General features: G+C 45.0%; 1 protein-coding gene across 1 annotated transcript in view; it reads left to right on the top strand.

The window, feature by feature from the left end:
- Positions 1-20,864: 20,864 nt before the first annotated feature.
- LOC147750918 (acrosin-like) overlaps positions 20,865-26,408 on the top strand; it is a 622,490-nt gene continuing 616,946 nt past the window's right edge. The window contains exons 1-2 of the mRNA XM_086931720.1: positions 20,865-20,904; positions 21,023-21,221. Of these exons, the coding sequence (XP_086787846.1) occupies positions 20,865-20,904; positions 21,023-21,221 (239 nt within the window). The remainder of the gene's footprint in view (positions 20,905-21,022; positions 21,222-26,408) is intronic.

Here is a 26,408-nt window from a genome sequence, read left to right as displayed (position 1 = left end):
TACTCTGCACTCACTACTCAGTACTCTGCACTCACTACTCACTACGCTGCACTCACTACTCACTACTGTGCACTCACTACTCACTACTCTGCACTCACTACTCACTACTCTGCACTCACCACTCTGCACTCACTACTCACTACTCACTACTCTGCACTCACTACTCTGCACTCACTACTCTGCACTCACTACTCTGCACTCACTACTCTGCACTCACTACTCACTACTCTGCACTCACTACTCATTACTCTGCACTCACTACTCTGCACTCACTACTCTGCACTCACTACTCTGCACTCACTACTCACTACTCTGCACTCACTACTCACTACTCTGCACTCACTACTCACTACTCTGCACTCACTACTCACTACTCTGCACTCACTACTCACTACTCTGCACTCACTACTCTGCACTCACTACTCTGCACTCACTACTCTGCACTCACTACTCACTACTCTGCACTCACTACTCACTACTCTGCACTCACTATTCACTACTCTGCACTCACTACTCTGCACTCACTACTCACTACTCTGCACTCACTACTCACTACTCTGCACTCACTACTCTGCACTCACTACTCACTACTCTGCACTCACTACTCTGCACTCACTACTCACTATTCTGCACTCACTACTCTGCACTCACTACTCACTACTCTGCACTCACTACTCACTATTCTGCACTCACTACTCTGCACTCACTACTCACTATTCTGCACTCACTACTCACTACTCTGCACTCACTACTCACTATTCTGCACTCACTACTCACTACTCTGCACTCACTACTCACTACTCTGCACTCACTACTCTGCACTCACTACTCTGCACTCACTACTCACTACTCTGCACTCACTACTCACTACTCTGCACTCACTACTCTGCACTCACTACTCTGCACTCACTACTCTGCACTCACTACTCTGCACTCACTACTCACTACTCTGCACTCACTACTCACTACTCTGCACTCACTACTCTGCACTGCACTCACTACTCTGCACTCACTACTCTGCACTCACTACTCTGCACTCACTACTCTGCACTCACTACTCTGCACTCACTACTCACTACTCTGCACTCACTACTCACTACTCTGCACTCACTACTCACTACTCTGCACTCACTACTCTGCACTCACTACTCTGCACTCACTACTCTGCACTCACTACTCACTACTCTGCACTCACTACTCACTACTCTGCACTCACTACTCACTACTCTGCACTCACTACTCTGCACTCACTACTCACTACTCTGCACTCACTACTCACTACTCTGCACTCACTACTCACTACTCTGCACTCACTACTCTGCACTCACTACTCACTACTCTGCACTCACTACTCACTATTCTGCACTCACTACTCTGCACTCACTACTCACTACTCACTACTCTGCACTCACTACTCACTATTCTGCACTCACTACTCTGCACTCACTACTCACTATTCTGCACTCACTACTCACTACTCTGCACTCACTACTCACTATTCTGCACTCACTACTCACTACTCTGCACTCACTACTCACTACTCTGCACTCACTACTCTGCACTCACTACTCTGCACTCACTACTCACTGCACTCACTACTCTGCACTCACTACTCTGCACTCACTACTCTGCACTCACTACTCTGCACTCACTACTCTGCACTCACTAATCACTACTCTGCACTCACTACTCACTACTCTGCACTCACTACTCTGCACTCACTACTCTGCACTCACTACTCTGCACTCACTACTCACTATTCTGCACTCACTACTCTGCACTCACTACTCACTACTCTGCACTCACTGCTCTGCACTCACTGCTCTGCACTCACTACTCACTACTGTGCACTCACTACTCACTACTGTGCACTCACTACTCACTACTCTGCACTCACTACTCACTACTCTGCACTCACTACTGTGCACTCAATACTCACTATTGTGCACTCAATACTGTGCACTCACTCACTACTGTGCACTCACTACTGTGCACTCACTACTGTGCACTCACTCACTACTGTGCACTCACTCACTACTGTGCACTCACTACTTACTACTCTGCACTCACTACTCTGCACTCACTACTCTGCACTCACTACTCTGCACTCACTACTCACTACTCTGCACTCACTACTCTGCACTCACTACTCACTACTCACTACTCTGCACTCACTACTCACTACTCTGCACTCACTACTCACTACTCTGCACTCACTACTCTGCACTCACTACTCTGCACTCACTACTCTGCACTCACTACTCACTGCACTCACTACTCTGCACTCACTACTCACTACTCACTACTCTGCACTCACTACTCACTACTCTGCACTCACTACTCACTACTCTGCACTCACTACTCACTACTCTGCACTCACTACTCACTACTCTGCACTCACTACTCTGCACTCACTACTCTGCACTCACTACTCTGCACTCACTACTCACTACTCTGCACTCACTACTCACTACTCACTACTCTGCACTCACTATTCTGCACTCACTACTCTGCACTCACTACTCTGCACTCACTACTCTGCACTCACTACTCACTACTCTGCACTCACTACTCACTACTCTGCACTCACTACTCTGCACTCACTACTCACTACTCTGCACTCACTACTCACTACTCTGCACTCACTACTCTGCACTCACTACACTGCACTCACTACTCTGCACTCACTACTCTGCACTCACTACTCACTACTCTGCACTCACTACTCACTACTCTGCACTCACTACTCACTACTCTGCACTCACTACTCTGCCTTCACTACTCTGCACTCACTACTCTGCACTCACTACTCTGCACTCACTACTCACTACTCTGCACTCACTACTCACTACTCTGCACTCACTACTCACTACTCTGCACTCACTACTCTGCACTCACTACTCACTACTCTGCACTCACTACTCACTACTCTGCACTCACTACTCTGCACTCACTACTCACTACTCTGCACTCACTACTCTGCACTCACTACTCACTATTCTGCACTCACTACTCTGCACTCACTACTCACTACTCTGCACTCACTACTCACTATTCTGCACTCACTACTCTGCACTCACTACTCACTATTCTGCACTCACTACTCACTACTCTGCACTCACTACTCACTATTCTGCACTCACTACTCACTACTCTGCACTCACTACTCACTACTCTGCACTCACTACTCTGCACTCACTACTCACTACTCTGCACTCACTACTCACTACTCTGCACTCACTACTCACTACTCTGCACTCACTACTCTGCACTCACTACTCTGCACTCACTACTCTGCACTCACTACTCACTACTCTGCACTCACTACTCACTACTCTGCACTCACTACTCTGCACTCACTACTCTGCACTCACTACTCTGCACTCACTACTCTGCACTCACTACTCTGCACTCACTACTCACTATTCTGCACTCACTACTCTGCACTCACTACTCTGCACTCACTGCTCTGCACTCACTGCTCTGCACTCACTACTCACTACTGTGCACTCACTACTCACTACTGTGCACTCACTACTCACTACTCTGCACTCACTACTCTGCACTCACTACTGTGCACTCAATACTCACTATTGTGCACTCAATACTGTGCACTCACTACTGTGCACTCACTCACTACTGTGCACTCACTCACTACTGTGCACTCACTACTCACTACTCTGCACTCACTACTCTGCACTCACTACTCTGCACTCACTACTCTGCACTCACTACTCACTACTCTGCACTCACTACTCACTACTGTGCACTCACTACTCACTACTCTGCACTCACTACTCACTACTCTGCACTCACTACTCTGCACTCACTACTCTGCACTCACTACTCTGCACTCACTACTCACTGCACTCACTACTCACTGCACTCACTACTCTGCACTCACTACTCACTACTCACTACTCTGCACTCACTACTCACTACTCTGCACTCACTACTCACTACTCTGCACTCACTACTCTGCACTCACTACTCTGCACTCACTACTCTGCACTCACTACTCACTACTCTGCACTCACTACTCACTACTCACTACTCTGCACTCACTATTCTGCACTCACTACTCTGCACTCACTACTCTGCACTCACTACTCTGCACTCACTACTCACTACTCTGCACTCACTACTCACTACTCTGCACTCACTACTCACTACTCTGCACTCACTACTCTGCACTCACTACTCTGCACTCACTACTCTGCACTCACAAGTTCACAACACAAATTTTAATTGCTTTGTATTTCATTATAACACTACAAATTGAGATTGAAACGCAAATATTTTTTTTTTCATTTTGTTGCTTGTGTTCACTGTTTAGAGGAAGGTGAATTGAATCAATTAGTAATAGCAAAACTTGTTGTTGACAGCTCCTTAAGCGCAGTATGAAGCTCTATATAAAACTACATTATTATTGCTTTAATGTTGAGACACTTGTGTTCAGCTTATGGGCACCTCCGATAAATGCACAGTCTGTGTAAAAATGGTGACACTTTCCCACAATAAGGGCATAAAAGAGAATGCAGTGATACAGTGAACAGCCTGTGCGCACTAAAATTGTCTAAAAATCCACGCGTGCCCTTGTTGAACAGCTGGTAGTCGACACAGAAACGGAAGGTACAGGATTGGGACGGGGGCCGGGGCTCCGAGTCTTTTTCACCCCCCTTACTACTTGCTCGGTCGGAAGTGAAAGGAGCCGCCGTGGTTGTTAACAAAACGGACATACATAACACTTCCAGGGGCAAGTACTGGGAGGAGAGTGCGCTATTAATCGGATAGTACCAGAACCGCTCAGCAGCACTGCCATATTTAAATGGAGACATAGGCAGAAATGTATAGCAGGCCCGTTGTTTTTTTAATGGCCCAATAACTTTGTATATGACGGCGGCTGTACCTTCAGCAGTGCAGTACTGACACTTGTTGGCAGTCTCTGCAAGGATACCAATATTTGAATGGGCATGGAAACTACAATTGCCTCAATTTTGGAAAAGGTGATGGACAGAGTTTCTGAATGATGCAGAATACTCCTACCCAGTCAAGAGATCAGGGCTTGATCCATCACCGTTTTTTAGCTCACTGCACCATTCCAGCTTCAGAACCTGGCTATATGCAAATTAGTCTGTTCCTGTCCCAGTGCATGATGGGAACAGGGCAAACCAAACTACCAAGCCAATTCTTCTACTGGGAAGGAGACAAGCTACCGGGGACCGGTTTCTGGCATTTCAGCCTCGTCGGCCCGGCTTGCTTGAATCCTGATGGTGCAATGAGCTAGGGACTCACGTCTGAGTATACCCTCCCACACATAGTGTGGATAAAATCAATTTTGGAAAAGGTGATGGACAGAGTTTCTGAATGATGCAGAATACTCCTACCCAGTCAAGAGATCAGGGCTTGATCCATCACCGTTTTTTAGCTCACTGCACCATTCCAGCTTCAGAACCTGGCTATATGCAAATTAGTCTGTTCCTGTCCCAGTGCATGATGGGAACAGGGCAAACCAAACTACCAAGCCAATTCTTCTACTGGGAAGGAGACAAGCTACCGGGGACCGGTTTCTGGCATTTCAGCCTCGTCGGCCCGGCTTGCTTGAATCCTGATGGTGCAATGAGCTAGGGACTCACGTCTGAGTATACCCTCCCACACATAGTGTGGATAAAATCAATTTTGGAAAAGGTGATGGACAGAGTTTCTGAATGATGCAGAATACTCCTACCCAGTCAAGAGATCAGGGCTTGATCCATCACCGTTTTTTAGCTCACTGCACCATTCCAGCTTCAGAACCTGGCTATATGCAAATTAGTCTGTTCCTGTCCCAGTGCATGATGGGAACAGGGCAAACCAAACTACCAAGCCAATTCTTCTACTGGGAAGGAGACAAGCTACCGGGGACCGGTTTCTGGCATTTCAGCCTCGTCGGCCCGGCTTGCTTGAATCCTGATGGTGCAATGAGCTAGGGACTCACGTCTGAGTATACCCTCCCACACATAGTGTGGATAAAATCAATTTTGGAAAAGGTGATGGACAGAGTTTCTGAATGATGCAGAATACTCCTACCCAGTCAAGAGATCAGGGCTTGATCCATCACCGTTTTTTAGCTCACTGCACCATTCCAGCTTCAGAACCTGGCTATATGCAAATTAGTCTGTTCCTGTCCCAGTGCATGATGGGAACAGGGCAAACCAAACTACCAAGCCAATTCTTCTACTGGGAAGGAGACAAGCTACCGGGGACCGGTTTCTGGCATTTCAGCCTCGTCGGCCCGGCTTGCTTGAATCCTGATGGTGCAATGAGCTAGGGACTCACGTCTGAGTATACCCTCCCACACATAGTGTGGATAAAATCAATTTCTGGTGAAGAATTGGCTTGGTAGTTTGGTCTGCCCTGTTCCCATCATGCACTGGGACAGGAACAGACTAATTTGCATGTAGCCAGGTTCTGAGCTGCGATGGTGCAGTGAGCTAAAAAACGGTGATGGATCAAGCCCTGATCTCTTGACTGGGTAGGAGTATTCTGCATCATTCAGAAACTCTGTCCATCACCTTTTCCAAAATTGATTTTATCCACACTAAGTGTGGGAGGGTATACTCAGACGTGAGTCCCTAGCTCATTGCACCATCAGGATTCAAGCAAGCCGGGCCGATGACGGCTGAAATGCCAGAAACCGGTCCCCGGTAGCTTGTCTCCTTTCTGGTGAAGAATTGGCTTGGTAGTTTGGTCTGCCCTGTTCCCATCATGCACTGGGACAGGAACAGACTAATTTGCATGTAGCCAGGTTCTGAGCTGCGATGGTGCAGTGAGCTAAAAAACGGTGATGGATCAAGCCCTGATCTCTTGACTGGGTAGGAGTATTCTGCATCATTCAGAAACTCTGTCCATCACCTTTTCCAAAATTGATTTTATCCACACTAAGTGTGGGAGGGTATACTCAGACGTGAGTTCCTAGCTCATTGCACCATCAGGATTCAAGCAAGCCGGGCCGATGACGGCTGAAATGCCAGAAACCGGTCCCCGGTAGCTTGTCTCCTTTCTGGTGAAGAATTGGCTTGGTAGTTTGGTCTGCCCTGTTCCCATCATGCACTGGGACAGGAACAGACTAATTTGCATGTAGCCAGGTTCTGAGCTGCGATGGTGCAGTGAGCTAAAAAACGGTGATGGATCAAGCCCTGATCTCTTGACTGGGTAGGAGTATTCTGCATCATTCAGAAACTCTGTCCATCACCTTTTCCAAAATTGATTTTATCCACACTAAGTGTGGGAGGGTATACTCAGACGTGAGTCCCTAGCTCATTGCACCATCAGGATTCAAGCAAGCCGGGCCGATGACGGCTGAAATGCCAGAAACCGGTCCCCGGTAGCTTGTCTCCTTTCTGGTGAAGAATTGGCTTGGTAGTTTGGTCTGCCCTGTTCCCATCATGCACTGGGACAGGAACAGACTAATTTGCATGTAGCCAGGTTCTGAGCTGCGATGGTGCAGTGAGCTAAAAAACGGTGATGGATCAAGCCCTGATCTCTTGACTGGGTAGGAGTATTCTGCATCATTCAGAAACTCTGTCCATCACCTTTTCCAAAATTGATTTTATCCACACTAAGTGTGGGAGGGTATACTCAGACGTGAGTCCCTAGCTCATTGCACCATCAGGATTCAAGCAAGCCGGGCCGATGACGGCTGAAATGCCAGAAACCGGTCCCCGGTAGCTTGTCTCCTTTCTGGTGAAGAATTGGCTTGGTAGTTTGGTCTGCCCTGTTCCCATCATGCACTGGGACAGGAACAGACTAATTTGCATGTAGCCAGGTTCTGAGCTGCGATGGTGCAGTGAGCTAAAAAACGGTGATGGATCAAGCCCTGATCTCTTGACTGGGTAGGAGTATTCTGCATCATTCAGAAACTCTGTCCATCACCTTTTCCAAAATTGATTTTATCCACACTAAGTGTGGGAGGGTATACTCAGACGTGAGTCCCTAGCTCATTGCACCATCAGGATTCAAGCAAGCCGGGCCGATGACGGCTGAAATGCCAGAAACCGGTCCCCGGTAGCTTGTCTCCTTTCTGGTGAAGAATTGGCTTGGTAGTTTGGTCTGCCCTGTTCCCATCATGCACTGGGACAGGAACAGACTAATTTGCATGTAGCCAGGTTCTGAGCTGCGATGGTGCAGTGAGCTAAAAAACGGTGATGGATCAAGCCCTGATCTCTTGACTGGGTAGGAGTATTCTGCATCATTCAGAAACTCTGTCCATCACCTTTTCCAAAATTGATTTTATCCACACTAAGTGTGGGAGGGTATACTCAGACGTGAGTCCCTAGCTCATTGCACCATCAGGATTCAAGCAAGCCGGGCCGATGACGGCTGAAATGCCAGAAACCGGTCCCCGGTAGCTTGTCTCCTTTCTGGTGAAGAATTGGCTTGGTAGTTTGGTCTGCCCTGTTCCCATCATGCACTGGGACAGGAACAGACTAATTTGCATGTAGCCAGGTTCTGAGCTGCGATGGTGCAGTGAGCTAAAAAACGGTGATGGATCAAGCCCTGATCTCTTGACTGGGTAGGAGTATTCTGCATCATTCAGAAACTCTGTCCATCACCTTTTCCAAAATTGATTTTATCCACACTAAGTGTGGGAGGGTATACTCAGACGTGAGTCCCTAGCTCATTGCACCATCAGGATTCAAGCAAGCCGGGCCGATGACGGCTGAAATGCCAGAAACCGGTCCCCGGTAGCTTGTCTCCTTTCTGGTGAAGAATTGGCTTGGTAGTTTGGTCTGCCCTGTTCCCATCATGCACTGGGACAGGAACAGACTAATTTGCATGTAGCCAGGTTCTGAGCTGCGATGGTGCAGTGAGCTAAAAAACGGTGATGGATCAAGCCCTGATCTCTTGACTGGGTAGGAGTATTCTGCATCATTCAGAAACTCTGTCCATCACCTTTTCCAAAATTAACTACAATTGCCTCAAACATTTGAGTAGGTGAGGTACTGACCTGAGGGCTGGGCCTGGACTGCAGCTTCCGAGGTAGGCCATAGGCGGGAGCGGGCCGGGCACGGCGGGCAGGCAGTAGAAGGCAGGGGCTAGTAATAGTTTAAATTATGGCCGCCGGCCGGCGGTGACGGAGGTCCTTCTCTCTGTCGTTGGAGCGTGGCTGGGTCTTAGGATGCCACACCTCACGTCTCACTCGCACTTTAAATTGCGCGCGCTGAATGCTCATGCCAAATGACGCGCACTATGTAATTAATAAAAAGACGGCTCGGAGGCCCGGCTGGGGCCCGCGCGCGTGCGCAGCAGTTGCGCACATTTGATTAATGAAGAGCGAGCCTGTGAGGCCCGCCCGACCCGCACCTAATTAATGATGAGCCTCTGATGCCCGGCCGGGGCTCAGGGGCGAGCATGCCGTGCGCACTGCGCACCATTTAATTCACGACAGGGATAATTCATGATGAAGTGAAGGGGGCCCCTGGAGCGCGGGCCCCCCGTGGAGCAGTGCCGGTGCTAAGCACCAGAAAGCACCGGCACAATTGGCAAAGCAACCCGCTTCCCCCTTCGTACCGGCGACTTTAGCTGCGGGGGGCGCGCGCAGCCGTGAACGGCGGCTGCGCGCGAGCACTGGCACGCAATCTGAGAGGCAGGGACGGCACGCGACTGGGGCAAGCCGGTGACGTCACCATGGAGCGCATAGACACGCCGAGACGAGGTAGGAAGGGGAAGGGGAAGGGGAAGGGGGAAGGGGGGGGGGGGTCTCTGTGTGAAATGTTCTGTATGTGTGCGTGCTGAGTGTGTGTATGTGCGGGGGGGGGGGCTGTATGTGTGTGCGTGCGTGTGAGTCTGCTTCCAAGGAGCCATGGGAGACAGGAAGCGCGCGCGACCTGATCCCAGTTCCAAGGTTGCGCGTGCACCTCACTTGTCTCCTGTCTCCCTTGACTCCTTGAAAGCAAGAATGATTGCAAAAGAGTCTCGGAACGACAGATTGCTTCGCAATCTGTTCGCAGTTCCGAGACCTAAAAAAGGATGCTATTGCTATTGATTTGTGTGACTGATCTTTCTTTGAGTTATGTATATAGGCCTCTCAATCGAAAACCTCCTTATAACATAGGAAAACACTTTCGCATTGCAGCCTACACGCCTCAATATAAGACCTGAATTCTGGCTAATGAGGTGCGGATGATCTGACCTCCACTCCCTAAAGAGGCTTCCATAGCTTCAGATTTTGTGTACAAGGTGAAAGGACTAGCAAGGTGATGCTTCATAAAAGGAGGCTGGAAGGGTGCTTGTGACATTATAAATTATATCAAAGCCCGAGACCTGTAGTTACAGGTCACCTTTTTTCCTAAAATATACTTCATAAATTCACATGGATGAAATGTGATTGCAAAACAGTAAACAAAACAAGAGGCAGGATTGAATGAGGTTCGCATTAAAGGAAAAGGTTCCACAGCCCCACCTGTCCCTTGCCCCCTCTATTCTTCCTTCGACCTTGAGGTAGTAGTGCTTGGAATATATATCCAATTAGCCAAGGTGACCGCCTTGCAAACGTCACATCTGCAATGAGCACTGCTTTAGATGTCGTGGATTTTGTGGAGTTGCTAACTTGCTCTCATTTTATGCTAATTTCTTTGCTAAGCCCCTGATCTTTGGATGGATGGCAAGAGAGATGAGCAGCAGGTCAGATGTGTGAAAGATGTAATGGCCAGATGTACATAGGTTTGATTTTACGATTCTCTAATAGCAAATTTCTGTGATTTTCCATATGCGAATCGCAAACTCCCATGTACTAATGTGTTTTTTTTTACAGATTTTGCAATTTCAAGTGGAATCCAAATAGACCTCCCATAAAAATATTTCTGGGATAGGTCACAATTCGGGGAATCAATAAAATCACAGGCATGGTGGCCTGCAGGGGTCAGCAGACCACCTTGTCTGTGACTGTTTTTCAAAAAAGCAATGAGTTTTTTTGTAAATACAGTCCGTTTTCCCTAAATGTGGCTCAAAAACAAAAATGAAAAGTTTTCTTTTCATTTTTTCAGATTAGCCTGCTCTTAGAAAATGTTATTACAACAATTTACAAAGGGAAAGGGATTCCTTGGGAACCCCTTCCCGTTTGTGAATGGGTTACCAACTACTTGAAGTAGGCAATAAATTGCGAATGTTTTGCGAATGCGTTTAGGTTGCAAAACATTCACATATACCACTGCGAATCGCTATTAGCAAGGGCCACCCTTAACACTCCTCTTACTAATACCGAATCACAAACCCATTTTCCAAATCGGTAATAGGATATCGATTCACAAAATAGAACTTTGTAAATAGAAAAAAATCTTTTTTTTCACACTCAAACGGCCCAATTCTGCGAATCAGCCCATTTGAGACCCGAAAAAAGCTATGCACATCTGGCCCTTAGGTTTTAACAAGTGAAAATTAAGAACCACCTTCTCCTTCATTTGAGACCCGAAAAAAAACTATGCACATTAGGCCCTTAGGTTTTTACAAGTGAAAATTAAGAACAGTCTTCTCTTCCAAATAATGAGGAGCTCTTTCTGGGAGTGTAGATGAAGGAACGAAGGCTGGTAACACCACTTGCTGTTTAAGGGGAAGGCCATTATTACTTTAAGAATAAAGGTCCATGGTTAAGATGATAAAACTTTATAACAGTTGCAAATCCTCCGATTCGTTAAATCAGAGTTTGTGCAACCGCATAAATGCTTTTTTGGATTTACTAAACATATTTACAGGTTCCAAAAAGTATTTCAGAATCAGTATAGGGTTTAGATTGGATTATAAATTGCAATGTGGAAGGGAAATGTTTTGGATGTCAGCTCAAATTACAGTTTGTACCCTGATGCATGAATGGTTTGCAACCATAATTCTGGTAGCAAACAATTGAAAAGTTATTGGCTGCCAAATGGGATGAAAACTAATACGTAATGGGGAAGGAGTCGACTTTGGGAATCAAGGTGGCAGCTTCAGAGAGAGTATGCATGGTCCAGGGACCTACTCTCGCTGAAGGTTTTCAAAGTGAAAACTTGTTTTTTAAAAGCAGCCCGTTTTTACACTGGTGTGCCACGATTGCTGTTATTGTAGCCAATCGGAGTGAGTCACAAGCTGTTACCAGTCTCATTAATATTCATTAGGGAAGTTGTTCTGCGACACACTTATTTTTTAAACCCATTAGTACATTGGTTGGTTTGGAAAATAAGTCACAGGTTCTATAACATCAGTGTGCCATATGCAACCAATATTTGCATTTTTCACCTTGCCTTTTGTGAACTGGAGTGCATATTTATGGGGGTGGGTGGGGAGGGATATGGGTAGGCAGTGGTTCAGAGAATCACTGCCAACTCTCACCAAAACGTTTGATAATTATAACTTTAATTTTCTTTTAACATCAGCCCTGTTTCCTGCTTTCAAAAAGTTTTAATTTTTCAAAGCAAATCACAGAAATAGTAGTCTGCAAATCCTTGTAGGCCACCCCATGAATATTCATTAGGAAGGTCAGACTGTGACCCACTTCAAACTGACATTTTGCAAACTGATGTATTAATACATAGGTGGGTTTACAAAAAGACTGATTGCACACTACAACCACGTTTTGTAGCCATATTAATCATACATCATACCCTACGGTGGGTTTAATATTTAAAATTGCTTCATCCTTGCCAAACCTGAGCTGTGCCCTTGACTGAGACTGCTATATCTTTTTCCATACTCTTGTCATGGAGGTGCTAGTGACAAGGCAACATACTTTTCAGGTAGGGTCATGAAGTGTTCACTCATAAATCATTTGAAAGGGACTCATTATTCAGCTCCCATGTTGGGGAAAATCTCACCACTCATAAGTATGTGTGAAAAAGGCCTTCCATAAATAAATTAGTAATTAAGCAGGAGAAAAGGATTGCTGACCAGTGACCAGGCGTCTTCGATACCTACAACTGGCCATCAAGTGAACTTAGATAGAAGGCCTCTGAATGCCAAAATTGGCCAGATGCATCTGCCAGGCTTTTCTGTAGCCGCGGCAGGTGTTTCACTGTTAGCAAAACTTTGAATTGTGCACCCCAGTCCCAGAATCTGAACTTTGAGCAATAGCAGAGAAGACTTTGCAACGCCTTCCTTTGAAATGAAATGTAGGAAAGGGAAGTTACGTTTTCCATTCTGATCCTGAGATCCTTTGCTTTAACTGCTGGGCAAATGTTTTCACTGCCTACCGTGCCGGAATATTTATATGCAGTAACAGTTCTAGGAAGAACTTGTGACCGCTGGTGTTCAGTTCTTGTAGGTGAGCTCCCCTGAGAGGTATCTGTCATCAGGCAGAGTTGAATCTGTAACTGGTGAAAACTTTGATATTTAAAGAGGTTGTACTTGCCCTGCCACAACTGCAATGACTGCTTGGGATAGATACTCTGCAATGTGTACCTTATTGTCACAGTGCCACAAGAACACTTGTCACTGAGCATTGAGAACAGTCAGACCGTGCATTGAGACTTACTCTGAATCTTGTGTGCCAGAGACACTAGTATGTGCCCCCTCTCCAATTCCAGTTCTACCTTTCCCTTCTGACTAGATTCTGGAAGCCCTTAATACTCTGTCACCTGGGAAAACGTCATACCCTAATAGACTATGGGCCAGATCCACAGAACTAACTTAAGACAAAATCCTAAATTTACTACCATTTTGGTATTCACAGAAGGTACCTACTCATTTTGGTATTCACAGAAGGCACTTACTCATTGATGAGTACGTGCCTTCTGTGAATACCAAAATGAGTATCTTACTCATTTTGAGTAACTTACTCATTTTGGCATTCATAGAAGGCACTTACTCATTGATGAGTAAGTGCCTTCTGTGAATACCAAAATGAGTAAGAGCCTTCTGTGAATACCAAAATGAGTAAGTGCCTCTGTGAATACCAAAAGGGTAGTAAGTTTAGGATTTTATCTTAAGTTAGTTCTGTGAATCGGGCCCTACAATTTTAGTTTTTTTTTTTAAATATGTCCTTCTGAAGAGCCTCCTTTTGGCAATGCATGAAGGGGCCCTTGTTCCCGGACATCAGCACATGATCTAAGGGGTGTGGCAATTTGTTGTTTTCAAACCAGGGAAACCCTCTACGGACCGTGCCTCTTAGCACTGTATCTATCTTGAAACAAAAATTCTTGCGAATGCCGTTTTCCAAAGGTTGTTTAAGGTGAGATTCACAACACAACTCAGTACATGCCACTGCCTCCAAAGGCTAAATGTTGCACTCTGAGCACACAAAGGATCCAAGGGCCTTGGTCTTGGTAAGCTTCAAAAAGGCATTTGATTCACTGCACAGGTCTCTTTATGTTTCAAGTGTTGAAGGGTTTGAATTTCAGCGATAATTCCAGGTCCCAGGTCCCTTGGGTGCAGGTGAAGATGCATGAGGTCCTTTCTCCCCCAATAGGAGTGCAGCGGAGCATGAGGAAAAGATGCCTCTTCTCACCCGTGCTCGTTTGCACTGAAGATTGAAACACTCATTGAGTGAATCCGCAAAGATGCTTTATTTAGTAATTCAGATGGGGCACGGCAAGGGAGGACAGAATTTCACTGTATGTCAACAATATACTAATTTATGTTAAAGACCCTGCATCCTTGCTGTGCAGACTGATGCATATGTTATAGGTATACGACAACGCGACTGGCCTGGTGGTCAACTGGGAGAAGTCAATGTGTGTGCCTGTGACGGGTGAATATGGTACTCTTCTAATGTTGGCTAACCTATAAAGGGTAGGCGGCAATTTTAAACACCTGGATATGCCCATAAGAAGAACTAGACACAAAAGGCCTGGGATTTGAGTTTAGTTATTCCAATGATTGATATCAGACATAGAGGCTTGGCCCTTTCTTCCCCATTATATAGCTGGCGGAGGTACATTGTTCAAGATGATCTCCCTTCCTCGTTCTTTACAGACCTATACATATAATATACCACCAAGCTCTTTCCAGCCATTACAAACTGCAATCACTGACATCTTGTGGGCCGGCAAAGAACCATGCATTTACTTTACAAAATGTGTATCATGGCCATACGAAGGAGGAATGGGGTTGCATTAGACCTGGCAACCTTGGCATGGTTTCGCACATACTTTTTGCCTTCTGACCTCCTGTTTTGCTGACTTCATTTTTGTTGGTTTAAGGATTATGGGCACTTTACCACTACTAACCAGTGCTAATGTGCATAGTGCATGTGCTCTGTACTGAAAACATGGTAACATTGCTTATCCACAATAGGTATAATCAATTTACTTGTAAGTCCCTAGTAAAGTGCACTATATGTGCCCAGGGCCTGTAAATTAAATGCTACTAGTAGTTCTGTCACAATGATTGTGCCACTCACTTCAGCAGCCTTTAAACTTGGCTCAGGCCTCCTGGCACTGCAGAGCCTGTGTGTGCAGTTTTAAACTGCCATTATGATCTAGCAAGTTAACCTACTTGCCAGGCCCAAACCTTCTCTTTCATTACATATGTCACCCCTAAGGTAGGCTCAAGGCAGCCCTATGGGCAGGGTGCAGTCAATTTAAAAGCTAGGGCGTGTACATTTGAGTTTTACATGTCCTAGTAGTGAAAAACTACTGAATTCGTTTTTCACTACTGTAATGGCTATCTTTTCAAAAGGTTAACATTGGGATTGCCTTGAAACATCTTTTAAGTGTAATTTCCAATTGGGAAAAGATAGAGATTTAGAGTTTGGTCCCTCAGAACTTACAATTTAAAATCCAAACTTATGGTGAAATACGATTTTAAATTGTAAGGCTATAAATGCCACATTTAGTAAGTTGGCATTTTCTTACTTTAACCAAAGGGAGCTGGGGTGTGACATTTGCATTCTGATGGCCATCTCCAGGCTGATGCTGGGCCTTTCTGAGGACGATTAAGAGGGAGGAGCTGACACTTGCACCTGAATAGGGCTGTAACTGTCCCCACACAAAGAGCAGCATACACCCCTGTAGTGAGTCTGGAGCCAGGGCTAGAAAGGCAGGGACCCTGTGATCTTCAAAGGCCTCTACGATGTGTCCCCCACTTCAAAGGTACATTTAGGTTTAAGTACTGGACCCCTGAAACCACCAAATCGGAACTTTTCTGAAAGAAGAGCTGCTGTGCTGTGGGAGATACTACTACTTTGCTACCTGCATTGCTAGGTTGGCCTGCTGCCTGCTGATTGCTGTGCTGTAAAAGGGACTGCTTCTTTGCTTCCTGCTCTGCTGTTTTGGCCTGCTGCTTACTGCTTCTTGCCTGGAAGTGAGAGGGACTGTACCTGCTCTCTACATCCTTCGTCCCAAGTTTATCTAAGGGCTTGTTGACTTGCCTCCTGTTCTCTGAAGTTACAGGGCCACAAAATACTTCTTGCATCTCTGCTGGTGCTGCTGGACTGCCATCTGTGAGTCCTTCCCTTGCCCGAGGCACCCCCCTCCAGCCCTGGGCCTCAGAATTGGGTTCTGCAGCTGTTTTCTGCAAAAATTGACACAGTGACCTCTCTGTGCCAATCAGAACTGACTCGGTGCCCCCCGATGCGGATGAAGTGATGATTTGACAAGGACGCTGGCTCAGATGTGAGGTTAGTCTGATCATGCAATGCCTATCCAAAGATCATGCTGCAAAGCTCGACTTCAACACAGCCCCCATCTTTTGACACCAACTGTGATGGTTGACTTTGAAGCAGCACCCATACTTCGAGGCCTACTACGAGGGACGACTCTGGCGCATTGTCCTCACTGCGTGAATCAGAACTGATGCAAGGAGTCCTTGATGCCGACACTTGCTCCTACAATGTACTTTTTCAGCTGGCCCTGCGTGGATCCTGTAGCCGGCCTGCCCTCTGTTGCTGTTGGCCTCAAACTTTGAATTTAAGCCGGTCCATTGAGACCACACGTAACCCCTTACCAATACTGACTTTTAAGCGCTGTTTTGGGATTTAATCTTTACAAATTCATATCTCAACTTGTACTGATTTTATTTTTGTCATTATTATCTTGTTTTACTCAGATACATATTCTCAATTTTTCTAATTTGGTGTTGAATCTTTTTGTGGGATTTTCGCTGTGTTACTGTAATTTAAGTGTTGCACAAATATTTTAAACATTGTCTCTTAAGTTAAGCCTTACTGCTCTGTGCCAAGCTACCAGAGGGTGAGCGCAAGTTAATTCAGGTTGTGCATCTGGCTTACCTCGACTAGAATTGTGGCTCCTTCTTGGACAGGGTGTATGCTCTGACAACAAGAGACCACATTTCTAACAGGTTAGCAGATGTTAAAATATATTATTGGGCTAGCTAACTGGTTCCCATCAATGACTGGTTCTATGCAGATCGAATCGATCCCAGTTTTAGCTCTGAACTGGAGTGTGTGGAATGGTTTGGTGTATTTAACTTACTCTATAGTATGGGATTATGTTGAGACCGCCTCTCTGCTACAAAAACAGCAATATCTTGCCAGAACTGAACATTGCGATAGATAGGTCGAGACCCCGCACTGGTGCGCAAACTTGATTAAGCACACAGTAGAGCTGAAGGGATCTCATTCCTGGAACCTTATTGGTATCTTGAGGCTGAGAGATGTTTAAGAGGGTGATTATATAAAATATTTTGCATATCTACCTGAGGCCTATAACTTGCACGGCTAACAGTTTTACAGGTATTTGCAGCTGCCCCACACACTGGCTGCCCATAGGAATAGACTAGTTCCACTATCTGAGTTTAGCTTCTTGGAAGCAAAGATCATTATGGCATGCTCGGGGGCAAGGGAATGTTGGTAATCTATTGATCGCTTGTAAAGAATACTCCTAAACCCTTCAAGGTGCCTACTTTATTCGTGATGTGAGACACCTCGAGGGTGCTGAAGGGAACAAGGCAAAAATGGTTCCTGGGGCCCTTGCACTATCTATGTGGCTGCAACTCATCCAACTGAAATATATCCACAGAATATAGTATAGTCCTGCCAGGAATAGTAGGATGGAGACTGGTATAAATCCAAACTGCCTAAGGTGTGTGGCGGAGTTGGGCACCTTCTTCCACACGATTTGGGAGTTGTAAGGTTATACAGTATTACTGGTCTACCATCTACAACACACTTACTCAAATTATTGGCAGAATGTTTGTACTTGATGCTAAGATGGCATTACAGGCTTGTTGAATGAAAGAGATGAACAGAGTGTCACCAGACTTTTGGTAGCTCAGGGCATGTTGATCACCAAGATGGGTATTGCTCATCGTTGATGCTCAGTCCTGGTACCACCTATAGGGAAGTAGACCTGCGGTATGGACTACATTGCTAAAGCAGAAGAATGTGCTTATAAACTCTGGGGTTGCCAGACGAAGTTTCACATGGTGCGGGAATGCGTTGCAGATACCATTAGAGGGTGAATTATGTTGGGTTGGAGGGTTACCAATATGAATGATATAGAATGTTATGTGGCTCTACGATAATGACTGGTTATGTGTACTTGCTGTACGTTGTTTTTTACTGGCTTAACAACAAAGGGGCTCCTGGGGCTACAGGGGCCCCCAGGAGCCCCCTCCTCCGTCGCGCAGCGCTTAGCACTAACCAGGGGTCTCCAAACAGCCTGGCATCTAATAATTAAGGCTTCGTTCGGAGCTTCAGCATTTATTTATTTGCCCTTCATGTCAAAGGCCGGCCCAGATGCAAAACATTGACAGTCTCACACTTGACCCGGCAGTTGCGACGCAGGAGGACGCCTGGCGTCACGTCCTGCTTCCAGAGCGCGCGGGGAGGATTACTCTGGTGCAGACTGGCCTGGTTGCTTAGTGTCACTCACCCAATGGTTTGCAGGCGGCCGGGAAATCATGGTGCTCGACCCGCAGCACACTGCTATTTGATGACGTAACGGAGGATGCAAACATTATTTGCCTAATTGTAAGCCGATAGAGGACTTAATGGGCAGCAGTTTTGGTTTCCTAAATAAGTTTGGCAGCCCGCCAGCCGCTCGCACCACTACCTGTTATGCCGCTAATTACATTGCGGTGCCCGCAGCATCTAATGAAGAATGCAGCTCGCCTCGAGTCTGGAGTCGGACCCACAGCAGCAGTGACTCCTCGTGGCCAACCCATCGCTTGTGTCGCTCTGATAGACTACAGTCACAAGCACTGACTCTCAGGTATGTAATCCATTATTTAACCTTGTTTAAAATATTTGTAATTTAGTCAGAGTGTCATAACCGGGGTCTGACTTTCAAGCAAACGCAGTATAATACATAATAAGAACGTCACTGAGTCTCTGAGCCTCAGCTCTCTGCTCTCACGCTGTTCTTGAGCTGGTTGGGCAGTGCTCGGACCGCTCAGCTGATGCACAGTGGAGTCCAGTCCGTTGGTAAATAATTACATTGCTGAAAATACTGTGATGCGGTACAGTTGCTACCATAATTGTGCAGGCAAGGCCTACATTATCTAGTCATCTCTTTAGCCTCTTCAATAATAATTAGAAATGCAGCCCTCTGTATACCCCCTCTTGAAACATCCTTTTTTTCCTTTTTTTATTAGTTTTTGTTAGTTCTCGGAAGCCTTCAGTCTTTAGTTTGGTTTATAAAAAGTGCTTTGGCCCGTGTGTTTTTTGTATTTCCTAATCTCAGAATGCTTGGGCCCGCAGAATAGTTATTTCCCGACTTTTTACAGCTAATCACTTTCTCCTGCAGCTGTTTACAGCACATGGGCCCCATTAGTATCCGTTTGAAAAATGCTTGTATGATTTTCCTGGTTGAAGCAGCGGCATTTAATAAAAGTCAGATTTCGGCTGTTTGTGTTTATGCAGCATACGGTCCTGTGTATACTTGCACTCAAATGCCCAGACTTCTAGCGGTGCAAGTACCCTCAAAGATGAAGGTGAGGACTGTAAGGTCGCGTGAACATATCCTTTCACGGACCACCCTAACAGACAATAACATTCCTACAGCGCTTACAACCTTACCTTGGATGGGCTGATTCGAAGCCCAATTACAGGAGGCATTGCTGTTTGTTGGCAGCTTCAAGTGACAGAGACACCGGATCAGTAAATCTGTACATTTACAGACAATGCAGTGCTTACTGCTTCGGGTTTAATGTTTCGCAGTACTGTAAAAAGGTAGGTATTATTTTTACTTTATGCATTAACAAAAACAGTGACTCGAAAAAATTCGTTAAGAGCCAGCCCTGGCAAAACCATAATGTAATGTGTATATTGTGGAGAAGTGTGGCTCACTGGTTAGAGGAGGCAGACCTGGAAGCAGAGGTCAGCCCGGGACCAGGGTTCAATTCCCGGCTTGGCGGGGTCTTGAGTCCTAAAAATGTCCATGGACTCGACAATTCTCGCTCTGGTGCCTACTCGATTCACGGGTTCACACTCTGCGACTCTGGGCAATAGCTTGCTTAATCTCCACAACGGCCCCTCGCTGCGGGATGCCTGGCTTTCACCTTGCGGATACCCTGCCGGGGTTATCTCACAGGGGAATACCAGGACGGGTTCCCTAAGCTTAGAAACCGCTCGGTGATTTGCGCTATATAAATTCCTGTACATTTACATTTACATAGAGTATACTGTATGTGGCTTTCACCTTCACGTGCAATAAATAACAGTTGTCGTTGTTCGTATTATTTTATCAAATAGGTAACACAGAATTCCTAATAGCATATTTAATTATTGTTTTGTGCCTCTGGCATGTAGCTTTTAAGCGCTTTGTGTATTACAATCAGCAGCGCTTTGTGTATTACTATCAGCATTCTCCTATCGATCTGCATTATGATAGCTGCAGAGTGTGCACTTTGATGCTGAGAACTGCAATTATGCACTCTGTCTCTGTTAGAACCTTAAATGTCCTTACTTTATCACAACCTTATAAGTTATTTATCTGTAGCTGACATTGAAGGCCATGAAAGGGGAACCTCTGGATGAAAAGGATTATGCAGTATGCATTTTATGTTCCTGCATTATATGGTTCTATTTAATTACAATTATCATATTTTGAAAATTTTACAGGTTTTTCACCGTGCTCCAAATTCAGTTGTTATTGTTTCTTTTCCTTTGTAGGCTGTGGTAATCGGCCCTTGGTATTGGACTACGGAACTATGAGGATTGTTGGAGGGGTGGATGCCCAACCAGGGGCCTGGCCTTGGTTGGTAAGCATCCAGATTCCTTCCAAAAAGGGCCACAAACACTCCTGTGGCGGGAGCCTCCTAAATGAGAACTGGGTACTGACTGCAGCCCACTGCTTCAAAGCTTCACACAAGTAAGATAAAGCAATATTGTGAGTGATGAAACATGGAATGTCTGATCAGGTGGCACATTTACACATGTGTTCTTCAACATTATTGAAGGAAAAAAGGCTGTGGGGATGTTGAGACTCATCGGAGACATTTTTGGGAACCTCAGTCTTTATTGATGCTAAGATTTGAGAAGAACACAGCACAAAAATGTGATTGGCTGCAGGAGGCAACATTTTATTATTCTGGCATTTTGGCTAAAAAGCCAAAATTTACAATATTTAAATTGTAATATTTCTATTATGTTAATCCCAAAATATTCCATCAAAGATTACATATATTGGATGGAAACTTTAAAAGAAAAAGTCAAAATTGTCACCAAAAAGTTAGACAAATACATTTTCACTTCTCTGGAAATACGTAGGGACTAAAGGTTCCAGAAATATAGCGGACTATATCCCTAACTGTACACTGTGGTGCCACCCATCACCCAAGGCTTCAGCGCTAAAAAATCTTCCATTAAATTGCAGAATCACTGAATGCTTGATTTCTTTCCTTGCCTATTGAGCATATATATGTCATTACTTGGGACTGCTTTATAGATGGTGATTTCTTGGTCTTCCAATACACAGCTTAACCTTCCAATCAATAACAAAAACCTTCAGCCATGTACATATATTCTTTATTTATTGAATACTTTCAAGTGTATATGCTTACCTGCTGTCTGGTTCCCAAAACAGTCAAACTAAAGGCCTGATGTGTGAATCCACTTAGCAATTTCAAAGCCTGTGATTCTCTAATTCACAAGTTTTGTGACCACTAAATGATTTATAGTATGTATAAATCCATTTTCAATTTGCTAACACGATACCAAATTGCAAAATGGGTTAAGGAAGGCATAATCACTGTTTGGAAGGGGTGTGTTTAGGCTTTTACTTCTAAATAGCGATTCATTCGGGTCGGCATCACTGTTTTGCAACTGCAATCTAGTCATAAAACAAAGCAAAGTTGCTTACTCCTGAGTAGGGGTGATAGATCGCCCATTTATAACAAGCATTAGAAATGCAATTGGTCTCCAAATTGTTTGAGTTAGAGCTATTGGCATTGTAAATGGAAATGGCTTTTACCTATGTGTTATGAAGTGTATGCAGATGGTCTCTAGTGGAATCATGTGGGTTAGATTGGATTATTTAGTTGTGGAATTGTGTGGTGTGAAGTGGATTTGTGTAGTGGAAATATGTGGCATGGTGTGATATGGAATTATGTGGATAGTAATTAGGTGGTATTGAGTGTACTGGAATTGTGTCGCATGGATCTGCGTGGATAGCTTTCCATTGTTGTTGTCGGAAAAAAACAAATGGGTCAGAGCTTTGCTTTGCTTCAGATCTGTCTTTGGGTTTTAAAAGAAATTGAAAAACTCATGTCTGGACACAAAAGTGGAGCATTTATGGGGCTTCTTGTCATTATGCTTATGGGCAGGATGCAGTAGCAACAGAGGCAAAAAGTGCCACCTACCAGAGTAGACAAGATATTGGAAGAGGTACCACAGAAAGTAAGAGGCAGATGGGCCCACCTACCACAGGAGAGACGCTATTGCAGGAAGGCTGCAACAGTAAGGCTGGTGCACTACCACCCTGCTCATTAGGACACCAATGTCTCCATATAGAGCTGCACACCCTGTCCTGTATGCCCATACCTGATTCAGTGCTGTTCAAGCAGCCTTGTTACACACAACACTTAAAAGCTGAATGTTCAGTCAAAAGAAACAGGTGGAAGGAGATCCTTGAAGAAGGGGTGATGGTTGGGCAGCCTGCAAGATGAAGACACAAGATTCCATGGAAGAAAAGGAGGGTGGAGAGGGGTGGGAGTAAGGAGGGGGAGATAGTAGATGGAAGAAGGGCGAGACTAGGAAAGATCAAAGCGGTGGAGACAGAGTGACTCCGGAGGAGCAAGAGCTGTAGAAATTATCCACCTTGAATCATGTTGGAGGGCGATCGGGGTGTGGGACTTGCAGTAGGGCAAACTTGTGAACTGAATCAGCCCTAGCCTCTTGCTGGCTATATGCTACGGTCCTATGTTTATAAAAAGGTGCAGCTTCATTCTTATTTAGGCCCTAGAATATCCCTTGGTAAAAGTGCCAGGTCAATGAGCTCAGAAGCAACATCCACTGGTGTATTGATGCTGCGATACAGGATCTTCTGAGGCATCTTTGACTTTAGGTTCATTCAAGGCAACCATATTTGAAAGTCTAGTCTGCTCCATCCAATGCCTCAAGCACTGTTTGCAGCCTGTTCACAGCTGGATGTCCAGAAGTTGCATGAAACTCAAACCCATCAATGCACCAAGTCTCACCAAGATCAAAAATTATAACTACGCCACCTAATTCAATGCCATGAACCTAGATAAATGTGAACCCTATTTTTCACCCAAATCAGCTGAATTCACATTGGACACCAACCTCATCCTCAAGGAACATAATGGCAAGAAAACCAAGACTGCCTGGTACCGTCTCTCTCTACTAAAGAAAGTGAAATCATCCCTCCCAAATAGCAACTATAAACCTCAGAACTTCTATTGGGTGAAACCCCAAAAGCGGTCCTAGGATGCTTGTTTTTGGTCCAGGGAGGACCTGGCTGGGCAGTTCGGGCTGGACTGTTCCCATGAGGCACAGGGTCAACACTGATTTGCATATGGCCAGGTCTAAACTTGGGTGGCATGGTGAGCAAAAGAATGATGGATTTAACCCAGATCTCTTGACTGGGGGTGAATGTTTTGATTTGTTCTGCATTCCGTCCATTAATTGTGTTGTTACAAAAACATGAGCTCGATATCAGAGAATTCCCTATTCATTGCTCATAAGCGAAATGTATCTTGATCGATTGAACTAATCACATACCTCATAGGGTTAATCATGTTACCTCATGATGTTTCTAGTTATAAAAGATTTCCCAAAGAATGTTTACAAGTTTCTATTCTGTAAGAAGCATTTCTTTATTGAAGAAGCAAGATCAAAAGTACTATTGTGCAGATGCCAATGCTTGTTGTTTTAATCATTGTGCCACAAAAAGAACAGAATAACCACTCAGCAATTGGTACACGTTTTCTGGGCACTTGCTGCACGTTTTCAAACCGTCTTGGTTAATACACGTGCTATGTTAATGAAGAACCGGGACACTAGCAAACTCCTTCAGGATCATACGCTCTGCACGTATTTAAACCCCACCCTCCTTGCCTCAGCGCTGTCCTTCCTGAAACCCTCACTTACCTGACTCCATCTCAGATCGGCTTCAGGACTTCGGGACCGACATCCCAGCACATCCTCAGCGGCGGACAGTGACAATTGCAAGAGGTGAGGCGTAGCTAGCGCGCATAGCGTGCGAGCCCGAACAACCTAAGGTGGGTTCGGGGGGTTCTCCCCCCGAGAAAATTATGAAAAAATAGTGGAAAAATGGTTAATTTTCAAGCAAATTTCAGAAAACAGGAAGGTTAATAAAGTAATTGTGAAAGTGCAGGTATTACATTATTAAAGAGATGTCATGTAACATAGGTAGCTGCTTATTCAGTATAACCACAGAGCTTCATAACAGACTTCAAGATACAATGCTGAGAACCTCACAATTTTTTTTAATTTAAACTGCAAACAACAAAACAAACAACTTTTTTTATTTAAACTGCAAACAACAAACAACTAAACAGGTCACAAACTAGCACCATTCAACATGTTTACTTTTTGTATCTAAATTCAGCACGTCTGTCTTTAAGCGCAGCAAATTTTTCAATTACTTGAATGTTAAAGTCAGCAATATTTTGAACAAGCTTACTCTCTATAGAGAGCATTGCCAACTCATTGAGTCTTTCCTGAAGCATGGTGTTCCTCAGGAATGTCTTAATCCACTTTAAGGCGGAAAAAGATCGTTCTGCCTCTGAGGTTGTCATAGGAGTGGTAATGTCAATTTTTAGTAAAGCTACTGTCTCTGTAAATGTCTTTTCCATATTAGGCCCAGACAATTGAAGCGCTCTTTTTCGGGCGTAATGAAAAATCCGGTGCAATCTACTAACTAATGTCTGTATGAGACATCAATTTTTGATCACAAGTTTAATTTTATTTTGCAGTATTTACGAGTGAAGGTTCAACTTCGGGTAAACTCATTCACTCGCATGACGCACTTGAAATATTTTAAACCTTTTTACCTTCACCCGACCCGGCATGGCACGATCACCATAACACCTCCTCCTCATCATGGGTACCATTGTTGTTGTTATTTAGTCACTCAATGACATATACAAAAAATAGCGAACACAACCCCTAGTTCGTGAAGAAAGGGAATGGTTTTGATGGGTGTCAGGAATTCTGGCGCTCTGCGTGTTCCAAGAGTGTGAGAGGTCGTCAGGTAGTTCAGGTCGGTGCAAGGCAGGTCAAGGGAACAAAACCAACTGAAAAAACACCTGGGTAGACAGAGATGTGGATCTCGGTCAAGTACAATGTAACAAGTGTCCTGTGCACACGAAAGAGGTACGAAGTTCTCAGGTGAGAACCAGAATGAGAAGGTTCTTTAAGTGGAGTAATGTACTAAGACAGAGTGGTCTTTTTGAAGAAAAGGTTTTAATTGTTCTGCATAGAAAATCAGTACACACAAGAGCACAAAAGCCGACTCGTGTTTCGTCACACCGTTTACGGGTAGTGACTCATCAGGGCTGGGAAGGAAAAAGGGATAAAGGAACAGTGTGTTCGGTACGGTAGGCATGACAAATGTGACTGTAGTGCTGGAATAAACGTCCAATTCCAGTGGAGATCCTATATTAGGTGGTGTGAGCATACAGGGCCAGTCACGTCGAAAACACAATAAAATTCTGTCAAAAGAAATTAATAAAAAGGGTGGAAAGGGAAAATAAGAAAGAAAAGGAAAATGATGGAGGTAGGTGTGAAAGGAAAGTAAAAAACCGTAAGTGACGTGACACTCTTGTGAGTTGGTGACAGCGGTATATCGATTCCAGCTGACAGTCTGTCCGGAACATACATGTGACAAACATGTGGGAAGTACCTGTGAGGTAAACCGTTACTGGTATACTTATAAGCAGTCTAAACAGGCGCAGCGTGACATGGAAAAGAAAAGGGTTATTAGGAACCCAAGGTATTGACAGGTGAAAACAAAAAGAACAGATATAGGTAAAACTGCACAGGTAATTTCAATGTAGCCATGTAAAAAGAAATA

The sequence above is a fragment of the Lissotriton vulgaris genome, chromosome 1_1 (genome assembly GCF_964263255.1).
Source record: "Lissotriton vulgaris chromosome 1_1, aLisVul1.2, whole genome shotgun sequence".
NCBI classification, from domain to species: Eukaryota; Metazoa; Chordata; class Amphibia; order Caudata; family Salamandridae; genus Lissotriton; species Lissotriton vulgaris.
This window is presented reverse-complemented; position numbering and strand designations above follow the sequence as displayed.